The sequence below is a fragment of the Seriola dumerili genome, unplaced genomic scaffold, assembly GCF_002260705.1.
Source record: "Seriola dumerili isolate Sdu_G_001 unplaced genomic scaffold, Sdu_1.0 BDQW01002192.1, whole genome shotgun sequence".
Taxonomy (NCBI): domain Eukaryota; kingdom Metazoa; phylum Chordata; class Actinopteri; order Carangiformes; family Carangidae; genus Seriola; species Seriola dumerili.
In genome coordinates, this window is record NW_019176447.1 from 138456 (window position 1) to 164790 (window position 26335).

The 26335-nt window shown below is 42.6% G+C and overlaps 2 protein-coding genes across 4 annotated transcripts in view; both read right to left on the reverse strand.

Annotated features, from left to right (window-relative positions):
* LOC111239253 (protocadherin alpha-C2-like) overlaps positions 1-22309 on the reverse strand; it is a 40812-nt gene extending 18503 nt beyond the window's left edge. Inside the window, exon 1 of one of the 3 annotated variants that reach the window (XM_022769090.1) lies at positions 19892-22309. In XM_022769090.1, coding sequence (XP_022624811.1) covers positions 19892-22309 — 2418 coding nt within the window. Of the gene's footprint in view, positions 1-1816; positions 4563-16753; positions 19133-19891 lie in introns of those variants that run through there. The other 2 variants (XM_022769091.1, XM_022769089.1) reach the window with 2 other exon arrangements.
* An 81-nt stretch (positions 22310-22390) lies between these two features.
* On the reverse strand, positions 22391-25487 carry LOC111239272 (protocadherin alpha-13-like). The gene is made up of 2 exons (XM_022769109.1): positions 23082-25487; positions 22391-22420 (listed from the first exon to the last, which is right to left on the reverse strand). The coding sequence occupies exons 1-2, from the start codon at positions 25485-25487 to the stop codon at positions 22391-22393; spliced, it is 2436 nt and encodes an 811-aa protein (XP_022624830.1).
* Between the last annotated feature and the right edge of the window lie 848 nt (positions 25488-26335).

The following is a 26335-nucleotide window of genomic DNA, read 5'->3' on the forward strand; positions in this document are numbered from 1 at the left end:
TGAAAACACACACTGGCACATAGAGACATTAGATACCAACATCTGGAACCTAAACATGTCTGCAGTCTAATATACTCCCAAGGGAAGACACAAAGGCAAAACTAGAATATTACCAATCCACACAATGAATATAAACAAATACAAAGAAACAAAAATCTGATACTACTGATATTCCAAATGCATTCTGTTTCATCATTTTAAAAAAGGGAGAAACTAAATTAAGTGGAGACAGGAAAAAAAGATTCCCATGGGTTTTTAGTGCATTAATTTCCTTGCCTGGCTCTAAATTGTAAATCAGGGAATAAAGAAAGCTTTTGGTTTGGCCACTGAACCCTTTTCTCGCCTTTTTCTCCATTCTTCCCGCTCCCTCTGAGTGAACACTCCTAGCATGGATACAGAGCTCACACCTCCGCCATCAACACTGTGTCCAATCACCTTTCATCCCCCGCCTCATCTGCGCTGAGCCAGCCAATCCAGGCACAGCACTGAGAAACACATCGCTGCCAGTTAATTACATAGCAAGAACAAACATGATTGGCATTTAATGAGGAACACATCAAGTGATAAGAGAATAATTACCTTAAATATTTCTTTATTCCTTTTTCTATCACTTATTTTCTCCCATATCCTTTTCTGCACTGCACAGACAGACCCACAGAGGCTTTGGGACAAACATGATAATGTAGAAAACAAATGCTGTTTGTGTTATCCTATTAATACTGTTTGCTTTACTACAACAAGAAATGATGCAAACAACTCCGTGCATCTTCTCATCAACCTTATGCCATGAAACAATTAAATGAAAGTATAATCTACATGAAACTCAGACACAGTCTCTGCCTCATTCCTGGCTTCTTCGCCGATTCCCAAAACTCTGGCTTAGTGTTCAGTGCCAGGGATGTACGTGACCAGAAGAGGATATTTTGGTGCAGTGGGACTGGTGGTCCTCGTAGCTGGCAAAGTCTGCACTACCTCTCTATAGAGATGACCAGTGAATGCCCTCTGGACCTGCACAGACTTGCATATTGTGGCACACAGCCCACAGCAGACAAATAACACTGGCTGTGTGGGGTCATAGGTGAACAAGCTACTGAAATCTACTAGTCCAGTCTACTAGAGAAAGAGACAGTGAAAAAGAGAGAGAAAGACAGAAAGATGTTTCGTGAAAAATATTTTGATTACAGTTCTTTGCACAACTGTGGAGGGCAGATGCACTTTAACATCTTATACCGTGAATCACCAAACAACTGGTCTTTAACAAGCGTAGAACACACAAAGACACTATCTACCACATCCAGCAAATCAAAGTGCACCCACCCACTCGAATAAACACGCACAACCCAGGGAAGCTACCCACACTTCTATCTAATGTTAAGATACAGACGTGATGATGAATGGCTCATAATATAACAAGAAGTGAAGGTAATAATGGAACCATTTAAACAAACAAAATGCTTGTACCTCTTTCTTCATCCTGATAGACACAGATCCTATGAATTTGTTTAAGAAAACTAACCCAATCCAGGGAGTGGCACAAAAATGTTTCCGTCTTGGATGCAAGTGATAGAAATGCTACTTTGTACTAGAAAAACAATCTATCTAAAAAAGCAGCAAGAAAATATATTTTTTAAAACATCAAACACAGCTCCGGAGCCGTAAATGTCATCTGCAATCCTACTGCATAAACACCGCCCTAGAGCAAAGCCCGAGCTATATAGTAACTGAGAATTTTCTTCTTATACCTTGTGCTTTCTGTGTATTTGCTGTTGTGAAGCAATCTGAATTAACAAACACAGAGATCACACCAGACACACACCTGAATGGCAGTTGCGTCTGGCATACTGAGACGCCGTACAAATATCTGGCTCTGTCCACTGTGGCTGGTGACATAGCCTGAGCCCCAGGTGCCACTATGAGGCCGTCCTGTGTTGTAGAACATAAAAGTGTCACTTCCTGATGTGGCAGTCAGGCATGTCTTGTAACAGTATGTTTTGGTCAAAGACCCATTTCCCCGCACTTCGATATAATGCGGTTCCACTTTGAGGTCGCGGCGCAGGGCCACATTGTTGTTTGGTTGCCCGGCACCTCCTCCACCTGCAGGTCTTCCTCCACCTGCACCACCACCTGCTGTGGTGCCCCCCTCTGGAGCACTCTTCTTGGATACGCAACATGGGGAGCAGGAGCCGGGCTGGGTACAGTAGGCATGGCAACGCACAATGGCCAGCACAAAGACAGTGACCAGGAACACGAAGGTTGTGGCACTCAGGGCAATGATGAGGTAGAGGGTGACATTGGAAAACATTAGGGGGCTGTTGGGCCTGATGATGCGCTTGGGGTCCGGGGTCAACTTCGGGGGCAGCTCCATCACGTACACATGGATGCTGGCAGTGGAGGAGAGCGGTGGTAGGCCGTTATCACGCACCAATACAGTTAGAGCGAAGGAAGTAGAGTTGTCCTCAATGACACGCCTTGTGGTGCGAATCTCACCTGTGTACTCATGTACCTTGAACAGGTCAAGGTCTGTGTTCGTCTGATCCAAGGCATAGAGCAGCCAAGCATTCTGCCCTGCATCACCATCCCATGCTGTTACCTTGCTAACCAACACTCCCGCCTCAGCATTTTTCATCAGCGTTTCTGTGGTGCGGCTCCCATTGGCAGGTGGGTAGACTATCTTGGGTGCATGGTCATTCTGATCCATAATGTAAACGTACACTGTGGCCACACGGCTGAGGTGAGGCACTCCGTTGTCCTGGGCTTTAATCTGAAAGTGAAACTCTCTCAGCTTCTCAAAGTCGAAGGCTCGCAGGGCATAGGCCTCACCTGTATCAGGTTTGATGTTGACGTAGCTGGCTACAGGGATACCATGATTGTTGTCATTGAGGACAGTATAAGTGATACGTGCATTTTCTCCAGCGTCAGCATCAGTGGCCTTAACAACACATAGAGGTGCACCGGGAGCATTGTTCTCTGTAATATAAACAGTGTATGATGTCTGTTCAAAACGAGGTGGGTTATCATTTACGTCTGCAACGTCCACCTTGAAGGTCATTTGAGATGACAGGGGTGGAGAGCCTCCATCCACAGCGTTGACAGTTACATTGTAGGATGAGATGGTTTCCCGGTCCAAGAAGGCGGATGTGACGATGGTGTAGTGGTTCCGGAAGGACTTGATCTTAAAAGGCAAATGGGGCATGATCTCCAGGGTTACTTGTTTGTTTGGTCCAGAGTCACGGTCATTCACACTGATCAATGCCACAACTGTGTCAGCCCTGGCGTCTTCACGTACAGGGCTGGAGAGTGAAGACAGTACAATGTCAGGAATGTTGTCATTGACATCCAAAACTTCTACAACTACTTTACAGTGCACTGCCACAGGAGCTGGGCCTTTGTCCATTGCCTGTATGTACATTTCATATGAGTTTGTCTCCTCGTAGTCTATATTGTTTTTCACCCGAATTTCGCCCGTGTCTGTGTCCATGGAAAACATCTGTCTGACTCTCTCAGGTGTGTAACTGCTGAAGGAGTAAAAAACTTCTCCATTGGAGCCCTCATCAGGGTCTGTTGCGTTTAGCTTGATCACAAGTGCGCCCTTTGGAGAGTTTTCAGACAGTTTTACTTTGTACACGGAGCTGTCAAACGCAGGCACATTGTCATTGGCATCAAGGATACGAACATTGATTTTGGCCGTGCCGGTTCGCTGTGGGGTGCCTCCATCCATTGCAGTCAGGATAAGCTGATGAGAGGGCATCTGCTCGCGGTCAAAGGGCTTTTTGAGAATGAGCTCAATGTGCTTATTATTGGAAAAGGGCTTAATGGAGTCCAGAGTGAGGTGGTCGTTTGGGCTGAGTCTGTACTGCTTGACGGAGTTCGAGCCATCATCTGCATCCTGAGCTCCCTCGATGTGGAACCGCGACCCTGTGAGAGCGGACTCCGACACCTCAAGCTGATACTCATCTCGAGGGAACTGCGGTGCGTTATCGTTTACGTCCAAGATCTCCACTTCCACGTTGTGCACCTCAAGTGGATTCTCTAACACCACCTCCAGGTTACGTGAACAGGTGCCACTGAATTCACAAACTGTCTCTCGGTCAATGCGGTCACTCACCACCAGCTTCCCGGTTTTGTGGTTGATGGTGAAATATCTCCGTCCACTGTCGGAGGTGATTCTGATGCGTCGGGTTGAAAGTTTTCTCAGGTCCAGACCCAAATCCCGGACAATGTCACCGACCTGTGCCCCGTTCTCCAGCTCCTCCGGAATGGAGTATCGAATTTGTGCATTTGTAAGGCCACTGAGTATGAAAATAACCAAATATAAAGAAAAAGGCACATTCTCCTTTACACTGTAACAGCATCGCGCCGTCACAGCCATCGCAGGCAGGCAGAATTTGCAGACGGGTTGGAGAAATCTTTCCGCCTTTTTAGCTTGCTGTGCGTCCCCACCCGCCTCATTAAAAACGAGGGAATAGTCCGTGCATAACTCCGACTATGTGCAGGACGACCACCGCATCCTCTCTGGTGCCTGTTTGGAGGGAATTTTCCCCTGCGCATCCATGTTTTCCTTTGTCTGTGTGTTTTTAAAATTCTCTATCCTCCTGGCAAGGCTGAGTCTTTTCACTGATGCTGCCTATTGGTCTCTCTCTCTCTCTCCCTCTCTCTGCTATGTGGTGATGGTGTCTGTGGGCAAAAGGGGAGGGGGAGCCACTCGCTCAAACGATGCTGGCTGCATTTCAGCACCTCGGATAAAATGATCGTACAAGATCTAATAAAAAAATTTAAAAAACCCAAAGAAACAATGGAGTTTTATCGTCTATCTACATATGGATCCGTAAATGGAGCAGCAAATATAATCTGCACACTGATTTCGGGGAGATGAATTCGACACAGTCGTTTTCCCTCTTTTTGTCAGTGCCACCGCCCTTTTCATTGTGCGCTGGGAAACGGATTTATGAACCAGCCTGGCGATTAGGTATCCTCACTGATGCAAACCCACAATTACCCAGGAGCCCTCTGCCACAAGGAAAACCAGATTTCTGATAAATTTTGAAAATGAAAGGAAACATAAACAAATAAACCAACTGTAAAAAAGCTCCATGTCAATTTAGTGCAGTAACTGTCTGTACTGTTCAGCGCCCATGACTATGATACACGTTTGCTAATTATTACTATCATTAATAACATTATTACATTCAATTTCATATCACAACAAAAGCCATGGGGATAAGGGGAAGTGACAGGTGAACTGAATGACGGTGTTGGCAGTGTAAGCTATTTGAGGCGACTCTTTGCCTGTTTTCAACACCATCAGACCTAAAGTAGAGAATCTGGCTGTTTCACATTGTGTCTGTTTACGAGTTATGAGCTGAGACACGGGAGACATTTGTCAGCACAAATAACTTTTCTGTTTTTTCATTGTATCACTTCGTCCAACAATTACAAGCTAACGATGCTTTGCACTTAAGCTCCTATTGGACTCGGGTGCTGCAGAGCGCTTTGCGCCACAGGTTCATTCCCACATGACAGACACACAAAGCCTGTGAGGTCAGGAGGTTGTTCACTGGTGAGGATGCTAACCGGGTCACACAGAAGATGCTCCAGATGTGACCCCTTTCCTCATCTGGCAAAAATAAAACGCTGGCCTCTCCTGACGGGCAGCAATGGTTATGCGCACATAAACTGTGCGAAGGCACTAATATTTCAATGTAACCACATCACTATTTCATGTCTTTGAATGAGTTTTGCACACATAGGGTACAGAGCGCAGTTATCGGCTTAACATCATTAAATTAATAACTTCACACATTAAAAGAGACATTAGGCAACAGCAGCCAAATTACATCAATAATCCAGACTGCTGTTTCAGTTTCTGGTAGAAAGACAAGGCGCACATTGTGGGAATCCACAAAACAAGACGTTTAGACGCTGTTATCTGCAGACGGTCTGAACTGCGCATGTGCAGTGTAGCAGGTGGCGACATTCACCCAAACCATCCTGCTCTGCCCGCCCTCTAATTACCTCGGCACCCATGTACCTCAATTAAATTCAGATCTAAACCGGATGCAGGTTAATTGGTGAGACCTTAACCCTAATGCAGACAACATGACAGAGAGAAATGGGAGATATTTCGACACTGTTAAAAAGTGGAGCGACGTCTGCGGAAAACAGTCAGCTTTAATTCATTCTTCGCAGTTTCATGAAGATGGATCCTGATAAGAGCCACCAAGAATATACATGCAAATTATTCTCAGGAAAGATAATACACATTAAAACGGTGTTGATGTGATCCATCGCCACTCTTTACACAAGCTGTGCTGTGAAGAAGTGGCCTGACGAGACCCTGAGCTTTCTCGGTTCACCCCGGCCACTGGGCCAAGTTGCACATCCACCGCCCACTTAATCTTCTCTCTCTCCTTCTCCCTCTCTCTCTCGGTGCTCCGCCCGACTCACCCACGCCCGGTCAGCCCACAGCGATGACAGCGCTTGGCATTCCGAGAGACGGGGAGAAGACAGTGACTCACTCGGATGCTGCTAGTGGATGGGTAGATACAGAGCGACTCTTCACACTCGAAGGCGACGAGGAGGAGGTGGCGAAATGCAGAATTGGAGAAGCAGCCAAATGTCCGTTGAAGGAAGACATTTTACTAACTACGTACAAAACACAACCCTTTTACATACAAAGGACTCAATGTGTGGTACACTTCATCTCAAACAGTACAGCCTATAATGAGGAAAGTGTGTGTGCATAATGTAGGCTAGAAAATAATTTTTAGACTACTTCCAACGACCTCATATGAGTATGTTTTGCCTTCACGCGCAGGGCTTATGTGAAACTTTTTAAAGGGTGTCTATACATTACGGATTGGTCTCTCTGCATTATTACCCCACTGAGCAGCGGTGATAACAGCGTTTCTCTCAGCCGTGGCCAACAGTCTCAGATGGGTCCACATGTACGGTCTGCCACGCTACCCCGTGACATTTAGCGGATTTTCCCGGTGGGACGTTTGAACCTCGTGTTTGGCAATTACACAAAAACGAAGAAAACAGGCGACGTTTATCTCGTCAACAACAAACATAGAGCTGGCTTTACACCTGACATTTGCACCTCATTCGACCATTCTCCTCCTTTCCTCCCTCTACTCTTCTGATGTGTTTGATATGATACAGCTCTCTCATACCTGTTTCAAATACGCCCATCTGTCTCGGCGTTAATTACACGCCGCTGAGATGTGGATTATTTCATTTTTCACTCAAGGGTGCTGCAGATAAAGCTATCACCATTATTCCACCTGCAGACAGACGTCTGTTATGCATCAACAAACACTGATTTCAAAGAGCTAATTGCCTAATTGGTGTTTATTTTTCCTGTATCTTGTCTTAAAGAAACAACTGGATGGCAGAAATCTGTTCCCCTTCCTTTTCAATTCAGTTACCTGACCTTGACATTTTTTTGTATTCTCAACCCCCATCCAGTCCCTCCATATTCTCACTTCCCCCAATCATCTCTCCCCTACACTCCTCTCTGGAGTGTCTCCAGCTGTGTCTCTGTCAGACATCCGCTGTTCCAGCTGAGGACTGGCTGAGGGGCATACTGGGGTCTTAAGTGGAAACAGGAGAGCTCATGGCTTTTGCAGACTGATGGACAAAAACAAAAAATCAGTGGGTGAGAAAAAATGGTGGCTAAAGGAAGGCCTGTGTTAGATACAGTGGAGAAAGATAATTAAGATTTTTAAAACTCCTGCATTGTTCATTCTCTCTGCCAGAATATTAACATCCCCCATTTCATCAATTATGCAAGATGGCCACCATATTAATAACATTCTCTTCACTAAGACTCATCCTCATTAATACTGTAAGCGACCACTCTAAAACTCATTCATATTACTTTCCCCAAGAGTCTGTTATGTGGACTTCCCCCTTCATTTTAGTGAGGGACATGACAGAAGAGACCCACAGTGAAAGGGGTCACGGCTGGGCTATCATGAACTCCTTACATCACTCCCTCACTCAACACATATACAAACAGGCAGTCATGCAAACTTAAAGGGCATTTGTGCCTGTAGGCATGTGTGCTCTCTCACTCACACACGCACACACACATAAAGGCAGTGTAAAATACAAAAAACAAATGCTATCAAAGGACAAAAGAATTTTGTCTGAGTGAATGTCAGAGGATCTCTTGCTGTTGTTTCCTCTCATTCTTAAATGGTCAGGAAGAGCCAGGGTTTTGATACACAGATGCACTGACTGCAGGCAATAGGAGCATACAGGCTCTGATTACACCGTCTGCTTCACGGGTAATGTTCATTATGTGCAATACTTTCTAGTCAAAATCTTATATCATAATGCTTTAGTTTAGTGCCTATTTGTGCATTGTGACAGCCATCACATTGTACTATGAATTAGTGGTAGAATGTTAAATGCAGAAATAATATTTTCATTTTTCTTCATGTTAGTTCACAGAGTGGATGAGCGAGAGAAATAGAGGAAATGCTTGCAGGCTGTTGCGTAGGTGGGCGTCAGTGTCTGTGGCGTCAGGAAATGTGCTTTCAGATTTACCAAATTAAAAAAGATGCACTAAAATAACACAAAACAGCCCCTAATCTGCATCTTCAGGATAAGTCTGAAAACTGCTGAATATTAAGGGTTATGACTCAGTAAAAGAGAAGAAAAATGTAAAAAAGACAGGTTAAAAGCCAATGCCAATAGCATTGCAAAATTTAATCCTACTGTAAGAGTGGGAGAGGCAGGCTGGGCAGGAGGGAGCAGAGGTGGGAGAGACAGTGAAATTGGTCCCTCTGTTGGAATAAATTGGTAGTACAAGGGTTGGACATGTGATCATCACCCCACTGCCCACACAGGCTTTCTCATTAAGCCAAAGCACTAAAAGATAATCCCTGCTATGAGTGTGTGTGTGCGTGTTTGAGACAGCAGTGAGAGAGGAAGGGAGCGTGAGAGAGACAGAACAGGAGAAGGAGGGCACAGACATCAGGCTGCAATAGCAGTCATTTTCTTTCTCATTTCCAAAACAGTGACCGCAATGGATGAAGCAATATATATGGCTAAAGGCACGGCACCCTCCAGAGGCGAGACGAGAAAGATCAGTATAAAACATGCTAATGGTAGAATCTACATTACCACTGCCATATGTGTATTTGTTAAAATACAGCCTATAAATTTACCAAAAATTGTATAGATATACATCATACACACATCACACACGTAAAAGGAGGAAACAAGCCAGGTGACTCAAGCATTCGTCTCTAAGGCTACTGTTAAACACGACCTTAAAAAAAAGAAATGAAAAACCTTATACCACAGATAAAGTACCACAATCTGCTCTAGTTTTGCTGTCAATCACTTTAGCAGCATCACTCTTCCTAATAATATGAAATACATGCAGAAAAAAAACATCTGAAATACAAAATTCTAAATACAGACTGGTAAATTGTATCAGCAAAAACAGACTAGTGACTGGTGTTATTCAGTATTTATTTATAGCACTATGACAAAGCTGTGTTCTCATACATCTTCTTATCCAAATTTTTTCTATAGACAAAAACTTTCCCATTTTAAAATCTCCGGAACAAAAGACCCATGGAAACCAAAATCCTTTTACTCAGGTGGACACAGTAAGCGGGTGAGGAGGAATTCTCTGGGTATGTTTGTTTGTGCTGATCCCTTGTGTACCTTGCTTTCAAACATAAAGGGCATGAGAGAACTAAAAGCAGCACAAATCCCTCCCTTTGGGGCTCTGAAAGGGTTAAACAGTTCCTTGGTTGTCCTGGTTCAGCCTGTGCATAAATCAAACAGATTCTTGTTGTGGCACTGAACAAAGCTATCAGAAAACGCAGACAGGCTTTGGATACTTCCCTCTTAGGATGCCCTGGCTTTGTATCCCTGCTGGATGGGAGCGGATGCAACCCGTGGTTCTGAGCATGACAAAGCTAATCTAATGGCTGCAACAGCATCCCGATGCCACTAAGAGGGAGCACGGGTGGAGAAAGGGGTGGTGGAAGTGGGGGAGAAGGGGACGGGTGGTGATAAGTTCTTCCTTTTATCTGTGACCAATTGTAAGCCTGTGATGTTCTCACTCAGCTGCAGGGCATGTATCTAATGTGTTTTTGGTCCATCTCATCCTCAGAAGCTCCAGTTTTCTCACTATCTCACATTCAAGGCTTGAATCTGTGCTGCTGTATTTGTGACTTCCTCTAAAACCCTTACCCATTTTAGAACTGACTCTTTAATCTCACATACTTTTTCCTCACTTGTCTGACTTGGCATTTCTGCCCAAGATGCTGTACATCTTTGGTCTGCATCTTTCTCTTTGTCTCTCTCTCTCTTTCCATCTCTCCTGCCTCCCATTGTGTCCACCCTGTTTCCTTCCTGCTTGCGTCTACAACACATGCTGGGGATGGATGTCTGGGTGGGGGCGGGTACATACTGGCAGCTCCCTGGAAACAGACTAGTTCATCATTTGATTATGGCTCAGAACAGTCTCCATGGTAACCACAGATAGCAGAGCTAACCTCACAAGCACAAAGGACACACCCTTGTAAAGGGGAAAAACAGGAAGTACAGAAGATGTGTGTGTGTGACAGACAAAGATAAATAGAGAAGAGGAATAAATACATTTTCTGTTCAACATGCAGCTGTTCTGTCGCCTTATATTAAAACTGATGAGGTAAGGACATTTCCACGTCATTCTTTTGGTCCATCTGTTGAACCCATCTGTGTACTCCACCACTACACCACACTACACCAAAATGACATAGGTAAAAGCCTCTACTGTAGGACTGCATCCTATGAAATGTGAACCACTTAGCTGCGTGCCTCAACCAGGATAATGTGCTGTATAATCAATAATTCAATGCATTTTGCAGCACAGGGGAAGGCAGAGTTGGAAGCTTTTACTGGATACAAACTCTAAACCCCAAGTCATCATCCTATGCACTGCCACAAGCTCTCACTAGTCCTTAAATGTGTAGCCTATATTATTATTATTATTATTGTGGTACTATAAAATACCCATAACAGGCAATTTCTGCCATATGTAATCATATAGTCTTGCGGCTACATAAAAATATCCTGTAGCACAACACACTTATACAGACACACCATGTTCTGATGGTTACATGGATAAAAGCCTCTCCTCCTCATCCACCCTAGCCCTTTGCGCCGCCCAACCGGTTTAGCTGTGATTGACACTAGGTGTTATCGGCCCCGCCCAGCCGCAGAGCAGAGCAGGAGGGAGAGCTGAGCTGAGCCGAGTGGAGCTGATACCTCGGTACTGAAGCTCCCTGCTGCTGCTGCAGCGAGTAGCGGAAAATTACCTGCCCCTCCCCCTCACTCACATTCAACAGAAAGCCGCAGCATACAGAACACGTACTGAACCACTTTTACGCAGAGAGACAGCTCCAGGCATTGTTTCAGGAACCACAGTATGGAGAGCTTGTGCACATGGCAGAGACTGTATCGGGAAAAGAGCGAAGCCGCTACCAAACAGGTTCAGTCAGATGGTGCATGTAGCGCGCTGCCATCTTTAAATCACACGCTGACCCACTTCCAAGCTTCACATAACCCATACGCATGGCTTGCAATATGCAAAGTCAGTTTGAGGGCGCAGAGAGCCCTTGCTCAGTCTCCTTCACACTTAACCAACCAAACAAATAGAGTTTAGACAGATAAGGCCATGCTTGTTCGTTCAGGACCACTCCCTGAAATGAGGTCATGTAGACTGAGTGACTCAAAGCCTCATAGAGCAACAGCAACACAGTGCACCGTGAGCTTCACTGAGAATATATGAACACATTCCACCAGATAGAAGAAATATAATAAATTAACACATGTAAATGAATAAACGCCACGCGAACGTACATTAAAATCAGGATTTATCCACTGACGAAATCAATCAGAATACACGATGCGCTTCTGTGCTACTTGGCATGAGCGGATCAGGGTTGCCTCTGCTCTGTATTCACATTAGGGATGTTAATGAAAATATATTAGATCGTGTTTACAGCGCTGTAAGGCTGATGGCACACATGTCTGCAGAGACGGACGTTAATTCCCTGTTATTTCTCTCAGCTGCTCCCCTTCTCGGAGAGCGCTGGTGAAGGAGAGGGGGAGGGGACAGAAATCTGAAAGCATGGAGGAGGAAGAAGAGAAAAGGGAACCGGCTTGAGATGAATGATATCGCATATGTCTTGTTATTACAGAGCTAAAAAAATGGCGACATAGCGCAGGCAAAATAAGAAAAATAAAAATAAATAAGGAACTACAAGTATAGAACTAGCAGATCTAATTGCACAACGCACAATTTGGAGGATGATAGCATGTATGCAAATAAATCACATCTACATTTATGTTTAAAGAAGCTGTATCCTATTTTAAGAGCAGAGAATACAAAGCCAAGGAACACAACCAATCTTCACACTATTATTTTACACTGAAAAAGATGGCCTGGCATAAAGAAACTCTTTGTCAGGGAGTAAATCTATTATTAGAAATACACTATCACACAGTGCCCTATAAAAGTATAACCATGTTTCACAATACACTGGGGTGTTGAACTGCAGTCCCTAACAGCTAAAATATTAAGGCAAGAGGCAGGCTCTAATTAATTAATAATAATTTTAACAAACAAACAACAACAAAATAATATGAAGGTAGTTCCTCTGGCTAAAAGGCAGAGATATAGGTACAAACAATAGAGTTTTAAAAGCTCTAAATTATATTTTTTATCGTATTATTATAAAATTATTAAAAAGTTAATATTAGGAAGGATAATGTATGACTCCAGAGGAATGGATGGAAATATCTCAGGAGAAACACAGTTTACTCAAAGACTAAAATTGAAGCAGTTCACTGTAAAAGACTGAGAGAAAGATGGATTATTCCATATTAGAGAGGGAGAAAGGGGTTTTATAGGGATAAAGAGCCATTACAGTTCCAACCCTGAGAGAATTAAAGGCCCTAAAACCCACCGTATCACCCACAGATGTGTTCCCTCTTATTTTGCCAATAATTTAACCTCCTGTGAAAACACTGTGGGCATCTGCTTGTTTGACACCTGCATCAGAAGAAATTATGGTGCACATATTACCTGCCTTTTTTTCACAGAAGACATTAGGCATGTCACAAAAACTGATCAAATCAATGGCCGCTTAATTCCACTTTAGCTGCATAAGTTTGAGTGTCCTGGAACTGTGGATGCCAGCTCACTCTCACAGGTTCACAACAAAACGGAGCAATCATTAATGCTATTAGCTGGCTAACACCTAGCTTTTCCTACCATCACAAGTTAAAACATGTCCTATGAAAGAGGCATTGAGTTATGTGATCTCACATAATCCTCAGCATAACTTTGTCTAACTTGAGTCTGAGACCTAATGAGCCAGAATCACAATGTGCAGGGCCTTTAATACCAGTATCTGGACAAAATACAAAGAAAAACTAAATCAGTGACAAATGACAGACTGTTATGGCATACAATCATAGATTGTATAGAGAAATCATTTTTGAAAGGAAGCTCAAGAAGCTTGACAAGAAGTTGCACTTTTGTTATTTAGAGCTACAGTTAGTCTGTGAGTAGCCTAAGACCTGATTTAAGACAGCTTGAATGCAGAACTAGAGGAAATAAGTAGCTATAACTTAACAAGAGCAACCAGAAAAATGACAAAATGTGAAGGCTAAACATGTAGGCTAACCTAAAGCGAATCAAAACAATGGCCTATCCAAGGCATACAGCCTAGCTGCTCTCAATAATTGCCAGTACAATGCCAGAGAAGGCTAACATCAGGCTCTGGTACAGGCTATAAGTTACTAGTTTCACAAAGCACGGAAAGAAACCATCAGGTCGTCAAAAACCTAGCTGTAGCTGTGTTTACTCCCTTCCCAGCCAAGCCATGATTTCGTTCACATGACATGACAGGGTTTATAATAAGCCAAACATTAACATCAACTGACCGAGAGAGGAAGAAAGTCGGTGTAAGACACCTTGTAAAATAACGAAATCAAGCCTTACTCAGGTGGACCGCGGTAATTGTCACGTCAGACAATATAACCCATTTGAAATCCAAACTTTCCCCTTTGACGGCCGAAAGCCAGCAGAGGCAGCACTGAGTATCTGACCCAGTAACGAAGTAGATGGGCCATCTTGGATTTGTAAATTGTTTGTAGACATTAAGCGAACCCCTTGCACTCATTAAGACCACGGTGTGCATCTGTAACATTAAACAACTGCAGGACATAATATACAAACTTGCCAGTGAGTTTGTATATTCAACTTACAACCGTTAAATAGTCTAATGGGCCATGAATGCCAGGGGTATTCAGGATAAACTCATAAACACACCTGCTGTATAGCTTCCGCTGTTGAAATATGTGTGCAGCCTGTTCCAAACAATTTTGCTTGAAGCTAAATGACCAGCTATATTAGCCACTTTCGGCTCCATGGGGTAAACCTTTGGAAAATAGGTTGTGCTTGCTACATGGGAGTTTCAGAGGTTATTGTACATCTGAATCGCTACGTTTTGAACCATTTTTTGCAGGCCGCGTCGCCATTTGAATCCACTGTGACTGCTGTGTAGCCAAGATGGCCAACAACAACTGCTGTGCTCCCAGTAGAAGCAAGCCACAAACTACAAACACACCTCCAGCCTACGTCTACGCTTCAAGAACCTCAAGCAAGTCCAGCTGCCTTCGTAAACCCCTAAGAGTGGCGGTAAGTACCGAATACATCTTAAGTGAATTCCTCTACACCAAATAGTAGCTTGCTAACCTAGCCTCTTGAAACGGATCCCATATAATCAAGCTAGTTGAGTCCGCTACTCGATCAATATCCGTGGGTTTTTACGAAATATCTTGCTTTCTGACGGCAATTTTATGATTTAGTCGAATACAGCTCACAAGCCCCATTAACCAATAAATGGTAAAGAAAATGGCGGTTCAAACCTTAGGCATTGAGGCTCCTTGCGTTGCATCAAAACACCGTGCTGACACTGGGATGGTCGATAGCAAATAAGCTTGATTACTCTATGTCTGAAGCCAACAGTCTTAGCACTGTATACATCAATATGTCCAGCAGTTATTGTTTTCCACCATTCAAGTTATAATGTTTTGACAGTGATGTGATATTAAGCGCTTAATCACACGCCGTCATTCATTTACTCTGTAGCATGAAGAGTTGTTTACAAAGAGCTTTTGGCTGCTAGAAATGCCTAACTGTTATGTTTCATGACGTTAATCACAAGCTGTAAGTTATTTTTATGACGACTTTGACTTTCTTACATGTAGATATGAAGTCAAAATGTATTTGTTCAACTTGCAGTTTTGGCAACACTACCACCCCAGTTTGGTGTTATTCTGTCTGTTACAATCCCGAGGCCTGTCCTTTTAAGCAGGATTGTGTTTAGCGAGGTAACTTTAGGTTTAACTCTGTTTTTTTCAGTCCTACAATGGCGATTCACTTCTTACGGGTAAATTATGGTAACTTATGTTGAACTCCTAAACTGCTCCGGAGCAATTTACTTCAGATTCAGATCAAAGCCGGTCAACAGCACAGCTACTGACAAATTAGATTAGGCTACTGGAAAAAATTGAGTCATAATTTCTACAGGATCCCGACGAGAACAGAAGAGTTTGCAAATAAGTGATGAATAATAAGGAACAGTAGACATTTTTTTTATAAATCAGTCGAATCCTTTGTTGTTCCAGACTTTGCATGTGTCCACTCTGGTTTTAAAACTGAGCTTCTAAAAATGCAGGGAGAGTTTATCTCAGTTAATAAATACATATAACTACTAAAGCTTCATTTTAATTGAACAAAGATTCTTTAACCGAGAAAAGATTCCTGACAGTGTTGATGCTTTTAAACTGTTCCTCTATCAATGCTCCTCAGAATAACATGAAAAGACTTTGTGACGATATCTCAGTATTTCCCATGATTATAAATTAACATTTTAGACGGATTGACCTCACCATCAACTACTTTTCTTCTCTTCTCTCCTCTGTGCTTTGGCCGCAGCAACAGTCTAACTTTACTTTTATTTAATCTGCATCAATAGTTTGTTGATCATCAGAAAAAAGGAGCAAAAAATACTCCCTCAGGAAGAAACTTAATGATAATTCATGCACTGATTTACAGTAGCCTTAGCCTGACTTCAATAATTGGAAATCATTTCTAGTGCTTTTTCACTCTAGTCATGTGATCATGTTTGTTTACATTTCACCTTGTTGAGCATCACTTTTGGATGTGGCTATAACCGAATTTACCTCTCTTTTCATATCATATTACTTTATTCATCGTTCTTACGATCAGGATGTTTATAATTAACAACCCCCCCCTTTCACATGAACGTGCTCATGGCCAGAAAGAAAACCCCTGGAAAAGCCAGTTGATAAACAGGTTCGTAGTACAGGTTATCCAGGACGGCCAATGTTAGGTTCAGTTAAGCCAGACAAAGAAAGGATAACCTTGGGTATGTTGAACTTGCATTGTACATTCCTCTGATGGATAACGAGTTTTATTGTGACAAAACAGCTCAGACCTTTGTGATTTCAGTACCATGGACAGCGCATATGAACAAAGCAGGCAGCAAAAGAGAGAAATAGGCCACAGAAGCAAATAACTGGGAGCATTTATTTTAAAACTCAGCTAAGCCAGTGATGTCGTTACAAATGATAAAATATTAGGTTATTTCTGAGTTGAACTTAAACAAATGTAACTTTAAATGTGAAACTCAACTTAACAACTCACCGTTTCTTTATTAGGTAAAGTCTGTGTTCTGGTGAAAGTGTCTCCTCCGTTAATACTGATTAGCTCTGCATCTACAGGCGGAAACGGTGCGGGGAAAACTACTACGTCACTCTTGAGTGTGTCTGAGCTGAAACAGACGTCATACTGCTGAGTAGCTTTAGAGTAAGACCAGCTCCCGTCAGGGTGGGTGGTGATCATTGGGGCGCTGTACCTGCTGAAACTGCTGTCTGTCCTGTGGCATTTGACAGCTATTAAACTGATGAGACTCAGCAGGAAGATCACTGATACCGACACAATGGCGATCAGCAGATACAGGTTTAAATCAGAGAAGCTGTCCTCCTTTATGGGCACATGTCTGAACTGAGTCTGGATGTCAGCTGTGCTTTCAACCACCACCACCTCAATAGACACAGTAGCTGACAGGGAGGGTTCTCCATTGTCAGAAACCAAGACCACCAAGGGGTGAGTTTTCAGGTCATTGTCACTCATTCTCCTCTTAGTCCTGATTTCCCCGGTGCTGGTTCCGATCCGGAAGAGGTTGTTTCCTTTGGGCTCAGAGAGGTGATAAGAAAGCAGCGCATTGTATCCAGAGTCTGCATCTATAGCCCTGATCTTTGCCACAAAGTATCCTGCTTCAGCAGAGTAGGGGATGCTCTCACTGTTAATGGAACCATGCTCAGAATAGGGCGCAAGAACCGCAGGACTGTTGTCATTTTCATCCAGGATAAAAACGTTCACAGTCACGTTGCTGCTGAGCGGAGGAATACCAAAGTCTGTGGCCTGAACTTTAAACTGAAACGTTTTTAACTCCTCGTAATTAAAAGACTGCAGGCTGAAAATATCTCCTGTATCTGAGTTGACGCTTATAACTGACCCTATTACACTGTTTTTATGATTATCATTCATTACTGAAAACATGACTTTTGCATTCTCATCTACATCAGGATCATCGGCAGTCATGGTATAGATAACACCGCCTACTGGACTATTCTCTTTGACAAAAATGTTTATCATTGGTTCTTTAAAACGAGGTGCGTTGTCATTGACATCAGAAATGTGGACTGTAAGAACACTTGTACTGGAAAGAGACGGGACCCCTTCGTCAGTCGCTGTTATTGTGACATTATATTCAGAAGCTTGTTCTCTGTCTAGAGTTCCGTCCACGACCAAAGAATAATGATTCTTATATGTGTTCTTAATTGTAAACGGTACAGAATCAACTATTCTAATCTGAACAGCGCCGTTTTTCTCTGCGTCGTTATCTCTCACTGTTATAAGTCCAACCATTGTATCTATGGCTGCGTCTTCCCTCACCACGTTGACTAAAGATGTTACTGATATTTCTGGTGGATTGTCATTAACATCAGTGATTTCAACGAGTACTTTACAATGAGATGCTCTAGGACTTGCGCCTTTGTCTTTTGCTTGTACCCGGATTTCAACTGCATTGTTTTTTTCGTGATCTAGCTCATCGTTTACTGTAATTTCCCCAGTTACGGGATTAATTGCAAATTTATTTACATTATTATCATTGTCGTGGTTGATAAAAGAATACAGTATTTCTCCGTTAAGACCCTCGTCTAAATCCCGAGCATGTACAGAAATTACGGTGGCACCTTGCGGTGTGTTTTCTGGCACCGTGGCTTTGTACAACGTCTTGTCAAAAACTGGAACATTATCATTTACATCTTGCACATTAACGGTGATATGTAACGTGCCTGATTTAGGAGGTTTTCCTCCATCTACTGCTGTCAGCGTTAGTTTGATAACTGGCTGTTTCTCGCGGTCTAAGGCTTTCTGCAGCACCATTTCAGCAGACATAGTCGCCTCTCCACCATTCTGCACATCCAGGGTGAAATGTTCATTTTGGCTCAGTTTGTAGCCCTTAATTGAATAACTACCGACATCGGCATCGAAAGCGTTTGGCAGTGTAAATCTCTCACCAGGGAAAGCTGACTCGTACACATTCAAAACAATTCCCGGAATTCGAAAAGAGGGTGCATTGTCGTTTATATCCAAAATTTTAACCTCAAAGCGATAGAGATTAAGCGGAGAGTTGACAATGGCCTCCACTTCCAGAGAACATTTAACATTACGAGAGCAGAGCGCCTCTCGGTCTATTCTGTCCTTCACCAGAAGTATTCCAGTCTTAACATCTACTTCGAAATACCTCGTGTTAGGTCCTGAAATCTGAAAACCCCGAGTTTCCAGTCCCTGTACATCTAGATGTAAATCCTTCGCCAAATTTCCCACAGTGTTACCCGGGCTCGATTCCTCTGTAACAGAATACACAATCTGTGCAGCTGCGAGACTCCATATGTGAGATCCATGGAACAAGAAATAAACCCAATGCCGGAAAATATTTCCTTGTTGCATCATGTCCAAAGTCTGTTAGACAAGTTAATTAGAAAAAAATCACTGAAGTGGTAACATTGCTTAGTAATGATACATCCACATCAGAGCCCTTCAATACATGTTCTGTACTGCCACGACAAACAAAGAATTACAAACCGTCTCTCTTAGACGAAAAGGGAGGAGCGTCGCACAGAAACTGTTTCACCTGTGTAATGTGATAGCGACATCTTTTGGTGATGTTGAAATCAGACAAGAAAAGACGAAAGGAGACGATAAGACAATTAAATCACAAGTGTTTTGGTTAAATTAAGTAACTCAAAATCCATATTGGCTTGCCATCAATTAAAAAGCAACTAAAATGATCAGCTGGCGTTTCTACCAAGACTCAGTACCCTTAATAGATCCATTGAAAGATGAATGAGCAAGAGGCTAAATAGAAGAAAGATGTTGGAAAGTCCACAAGTATTGCATGCTGCAAAAAAGCAGTTAAAGTAATTGACCAACAGGTCATAGAGGAGCAAATAGAGAATATAGCATTGTTTTGTTGTGATAGGTGTTAATCTTACAATATTGGCACGGATGAGTAATCTTAAACTGGAATTATGAGAAGGTGTATGTTAGGTCATGCACAGCTGCATAAGTGTTAAGGGCATCACAGTAAAGTTTCAGACTTGTTTCCATTGTGATATTTATATAATCATCTGCTTTAAGAATAAAATTGCATTGTGTGAAAAATTAAAATATTAAATCATAAGCTTGTGTTTTATGTTCTATCACCCTTACCTTTTCTTTATTAGGTAAAGTCTGAGTCCGGGTAAAAGTGTCTCCTCCGTTAATACTGATCAGCTCAGCATCTACAGGGGGAAATGGTGCGGGGAAAACCACTACGTCACTCTTGAGCGTGTCTGAGCTGAAACAGACGTCATACTGCTGAGTTGCTTTAGAGTAAGACCAGCTCCCGTCAGGGTGGGTGGTGATCATTGGGGCGCTGTACCTGCTGAAACTTCCGTCTGTCCTGTGGCATTTGACAGCTATTAAACTGATGAGACTCAGCAGAAAAATCACTGAAACTGACACAATGGCAATCAGCAGATATAGGTTTAAATCAGAGAAGCTGTCCTCCTTTATGGGCACATATCTGAACTGAGTCTGGATGTCAGCTGTGCTTTCCATTACCACCATCTCAATAGACACAGTAGCTGACAGGGAGGGTTCTCCGTTATCAGAAACCAAGACCACCAAGGGGTGAGTTTTCAAGTCATTGTCACTCATTCTCCTCTTAGTCCTGATTTCCCCGGTGCTGGTTCCGATCCGGAAGAGGTTGTTTCCTTTTGGCTCAGAGAGATGATAAGAAAGCAGCGCATTGTATCCAGAGTCTGCGTCTACAGCCCTGATCTTTGCCACAAAGTATCCCGCTTCAGCAGAGTAGGGGATGCTCTCACTGTTAACGGAGCTGTGCTCAGAATAGGGCGCAAGAATCGTGGGACTGTTGTCATTCTCATCCAGGATGAAAGTGTTTACAGTCACATTGCTGCTGAGCGGAGGAACACCAGAGTCTGTGGCTTGAACTTTAAACTGAAATGTTTTTAACTCCTCGAAGTTAAAAGACTGAAGGCTGACTATATCTCCTGTCTCTGGGTTTATGTTTACAACAGATGTTATAGGAATACTTTTGGAGTCACTGTCTAACAAAGAATATGTTACTTTTGCATTTTCCTCAATATCAGGGTCAGCTGCAGTTATAGTAAAGATAGTTGCTCCCACTGCACTATTTTCTTTCACATACACATTAATCACAGGCTCTGAGAAAAGAGGGGGGTTGTCATTCACATCAGAAATGTGAACAGGAATAACACTGGTGCTGGAGAGAGGTGGAGTGCCTTCATCAGTGGCTATGATGGTGACATTATATTGAGAAACACCCTCTCTGTCAAGAGGTTCATCGACTATTAATGAATAGTAATTTTTGTAGTTCAGCTTAAGTTTAAAAGGCACCAAACCGAGAATTTTAGCAACAGTGATACCATTATTACCCCCATCCTTATCAGTCACAGTCACCAAAGCAACCACTGTACCTATTTCAGCATCCTCTTTAACTGGGCTCATAATAGATGTGATAATGATTTCAGGTATGTTGTCATTCACATCTGTTACTTCAACTAACACTTTACCATGCACACTTCGAGAAGGCGTACCTTTGTCTCTTGCCTGTACACGAATATCAAATGCTATATTTTCTTCATAGTCTACTTTTCCTGTTACAGTTATTTCCCCTGTGTCTGGGTTTATTGAGAACAAAGCTTCAGGATTGAAATTTCCCCTCTCAATAAATGAATATATAATCTCACCATTTATTCCCTCGTCTAAATCTGTAGCACTTACAGTCAGTATGGATGTCTGAAATGGAGCGTTTTCAGTTACTAGGGCCTTATACAAAGGTTGACTAAATACCGGAACATTGTCGTTTATATCTATGACATTTACAACAATTTTTAATGTCCCTGTTCGAGCAGGTTTTCCTCCATCCAGAGCAGTTAAAGTCAGGTGGATAACAGACTGTTTCTCCCTGTCTAAAGATTTCTGGAGGACTAACTCAGCAGATTCACTGTGCTGTCCGCCGCTCTGTACGTCCAGTGAGAAATACTCATTTGGACTGAGCTTATAGCTCTTTACCGAGTTACTACCCGTGTCTGCGTCGTTTGCCATTGGGAGTAGATACCTCTCCCCGGTAAAAGAAGATTCCGAAATATTGAAAGTCCTCTCTCTTTCACGAAAAGATGGTGCATTATCGTTAATATCAATAATCTGGACTTCTATGCGATGCAGTTGCATTGGGTGGCTTAGAATAGCTTCTATATTCAGGGGACATTTTGCCGTATTTGGACAGAGCTCTTCTCGATCAATCTTATCGCAAACATATAGAGCACCGGTTTTTAAATCCACGTCAAAATATTTCTTAGAATTCCCAGCGACAACTCGCAAATCCCGTTTTTCCAGTTCATGAACATTAATTTGTAAATCCTTAGCGAGATTTCCCACTACCGTTCCTTTGTCAACCTCCTCGGAAACAGAGAACGAAAGCTGCGCTGTAGACCCATCACACAAACAGAGCAAAGCTATTATCTGTATCCAAATCGTGACCATTACTCCTCCACGTCCCATCGCTGACACAGAATGAAAGAAATAATCATTTTCGAACATGTCCACACTTAAAGTGAATAACAGACGAAGCCCAGACTGTCTTGTGACCGCTTGTGTATTTTCTGACAAAGCAGCGGTGGACTACTGATGCTTCGCACGCAGAGGAGGAGTCTGGGGAAAAAAAGAGCCACACAAATAATATGGTCTCCAGCGACACCAACTGTTGTTTTGGTGCTAATGAAGAAAGGCGTGGATATTCTATAAATAAATATAGCCTATATTTGTGCAGAAGGGCAAAGCAGTGGAGCGATCAATTTCAGTAGAAAACATGTCTCTGATGCACAGGTAAAAACTACATCAGTTTTGTGGTACCAGGCGAAAACACATTAAAGAAGTGTTGCATACTCTGCTGTTAAGGTTTAAATTATATAAAAGGCCAGGCAGCCTTTGATTGTGTACACGACACTATCTAGAGTTCAGCACCATGGACAGCGTCATCGTTGGTCGGTATTCAAATCTCTTGACCAGCGACTTCTCTGCTTAAAATGCCATTATTCTGCAACAGTTTCGAATTATATCCCACAGAAATTCCCCAATATCCAGCATCATACTTGTGAATTATTTTTTTAGGAGGAAATATGTAAGCTAATTGATTTCGATTTATCCCCCAAAGTAAGCCTATTACTTTCTATCATGGTTCTTTCACAGTCACACATAAAATGTATATAACGAAAAGTGTTGTAAAATCCCAAAATCTAATAATCTGATGACCAAAATTCTAACCCCACTTCAGAAAAACCACAGATTCACCCTTTCATTAGCAACAACTCACCTTTTCTTTATTAGGTAAAGTTTGAGTACTGGTAAACGTGTCTCCTCCATTAATACTGATCAGCTCAGCATCTAGAGACGGAAACGGTGCGGGGAAAACCACTACGTCACTCTTGAGCGTGTCTGAGCTGAAACAGACGTCATACTGCTGAGTAGCTTTAGAGTAAGACCAGCTCCCGTCAGGGTGGGTGGTGATCATTGGGGCGCTGTACCTGCTGAAACTTCCGTCTGTTCTGTGGCATTTGACAGCTATTAAACTGATGAGACTCAGCAGAAAAATCACTGAAACTGACACAATGGCGATCAGCAGATACAGGTTTAAATCAGAGAAGCTGTCCTCCTTTATGGGCACATGTCTGAACTGAGTCTGTATGTCAGCTGTGCTTTCAACCACCACCACCTCAATAGACACAGTAGCTGACAGGGAGGGTTCTCCATTATCAGAAACTAAGACCACCACGGGGTGAGTTTTCAGGTCATTGTCACTCATTCTCCTCTTAGTCCTGATTTCTCCGGTGCTGGTTCCAATCCTGAAGAGTTTGTTTCCTTTGGGCTCAGTGAGGTGATAAGAAAGCAGCGCATTGTATCCAGAGTCTGCGTCTACAGCCCTGATCTTTGCCACAAAGTATCCCGCTTCAGCAGAGTAGGGGATGCTCTCACTGTTAACGGAGCCGTGCTCAGAATAGGGCGCGAGAATTGTTGGATTATTGTCATTCTCATCCAGGATGAAAATGTTTACAGTCACGTTGCTGCTGAGCGGAGGAACACCAGAGTCGGTGGCCTGAACTTTAAACTGAAACGTTTTTAACTCCTCAAAATTAAAAGACTGAAGGCTGACTATATCTCCAGTCTCTGGGTTTATGTTTACAACAGAAGTTATAGGAATACTTTTTGAATCACCATAAAATGAGTATGCTACTCTAGCGTTTTCATTCATATCAGGGTCGACTGCAGTTATCGTATAGATAAGAGCTCCAACTGGACTGTTTTCTTTAACATAAATGTTAATCACTGGTTCAAGGAAACGAGGTGCGTTGTCATTGACATCAGAAACCTTAACAGTTATTACGCTGCTGGTGGATAGAGGAGGGGTCCCCTCATCAGTCGCTGCAATCGTGACATTGTAAAAAGAGCATCCTTCTCTATCCAGAGGTCCGTCTACAACTAAAGAGTAGTAGTTTTTATAATTGGATCTTAACTTGAAAGGTGCAGAACCAACCAGTTTACAATTAGTGTGACCGTTTTTTCCTCCGTCTTTATCAGTCACTGTTACTAAAGCGACAACGCTTCCAATGTCAGCATCTTCTTTAACCGGGTTCATGAGTGACGTCACTACAATTTCTGGGGCATTGTCATTCACATCGACTACCTCCACCAGCAGCTTCCCATTTGCACTCCGAGGCGACGAACCTCTGTCTGTAGCTTGAACATGAATTTCATAAGCTGACTGTGCTTCGTAATCCAAATTGCCTTTAATCGTTATTTCACCAGTCTCTGCATTTATGAGAAACACATCTGCAGGATTGAAGTTTGCACGCCTGACAAAAGAGTAAATGACTCTACCATTGTCGCCCTCGTCTGAATCTGTGGCATTAAGTTGAATTACTAATGATCCAGTTGGAAAATTTTCATTTACACGTGCCTTGTAAAGTGTTTGGCTAAATGATGGAGTGTTATCGTTGACATCTAGAACATTTACATGTATCTGAACAGTTCCAGTTTTGGGAGGTTTGCCTCCGTCTACAGCGGTCAGTGTTAGTTTAACAACAGCTTGCTTTTCTCGATCCAAAGCTTTTACCAGTACTAACTCAGCAGATACACTATGCTCTCCATCGCTTTGCATATCTAAGGAGAAGTATTCATTTGGACTTAGCCTGTAAGTCTTTACTGAATTGCTGCCTGTATCTGCGTCAAGAGCCAGGGGAAGCCAGAAGTGTTCGCCCGTCGGTGATAATTCAGATATGTTAAGTGAATGTGACTTCTCAACGAAGGTAGGTGCATTGTCATTTAAATCAACAATTACAACCTCAATGCGGTGGAGTACCATAGGATTGCTCAGTATGGCCTCTAAGTTTAGTGTGCATTTTATCGTGTTTGGACAAAGCTCCTCGCGGTCTATTCGCTCATTAACACAAAGATCACCCGTTTTAACATTTGCTTCGAAATATTTCTTACTATACCCAGACACGAGATTCAGATTCCTCGTTTGCAGGTCTCGAAAGTTGACATTTAAATCCTTAGCGAGATTCCCCACCACAGTTCCTTTGTCCACCTCCTCGGAAACAGAGTATGATATCTGAGCTGCAGACCAGTCAGATAAAATCAACACGAGCAGCCAGCACAGAATTTCGTTATTCCTACCGCTGCCCATCGCTGCCTTCAAGGAAAGAAACGTGATACGAATCATATTCATCCATAAAACGCAACTTGATCGACCAGCATTTTTAATCCCATGCACTCGAGTCCTCTGCTTTTCATCGCCATCCGTGTTCCTCTCACAATGCACTCGCAGTCTGCTGAGCTTCACAGGAAAGGAGGAGACTGAAAACACCGAGCTCACAAAAATATACGGTAATTAGCGACGCCACGCGTTACAACTTGGATATGAAAATAATTCAAAACATCGAGTACCACACTCTATTGAAACACCTGTAATATACTTTACCTCAAAACTGTAAGTGGATTAAGAACACTTCATCAGCCGTGTAAAGAGGAAAAATGACCTACAGATTGCAGAAAAAGACTGATCTCTGAAACTAATCGAATTCACGGGGAAATACAACAAAACTGATTCAAACCATATGAGTTCAAAGGCATGGACAATAATTCCCACTTAGAAAAGTTAATAGCAACCATAAACAATACTGCCATGATCTAGCCTACTATTTGAAACCTGCACAAACCAATTGATTTTCATCGGTGTCACGTTAAAAAACAAGTAACCATAAAAGTTTGAGGAAATGACAGCCTATCACTATTTAAAAAAAAAAAAAAACTATCTCTAAGCTATAATGCAACCCTTTCAAGTCAGTGATTTTGGATTTCGAGCCAAAGAACACCAATAACAAAGCAGGATGTTTCCAGCACCATGGATAGCGCCCTACAAATCTGCTTGCAGGTTACACTATTTCCCTTCAAGTTACTTCAGACAGGTCTGTTATCTGTTTAAATGCAAAGGTATTTCCATGTACTATATTTTAGAGAAATGGGGCATTCTTATTTGGAAAATTTGTGATAAAGCTAATTTATGTCATG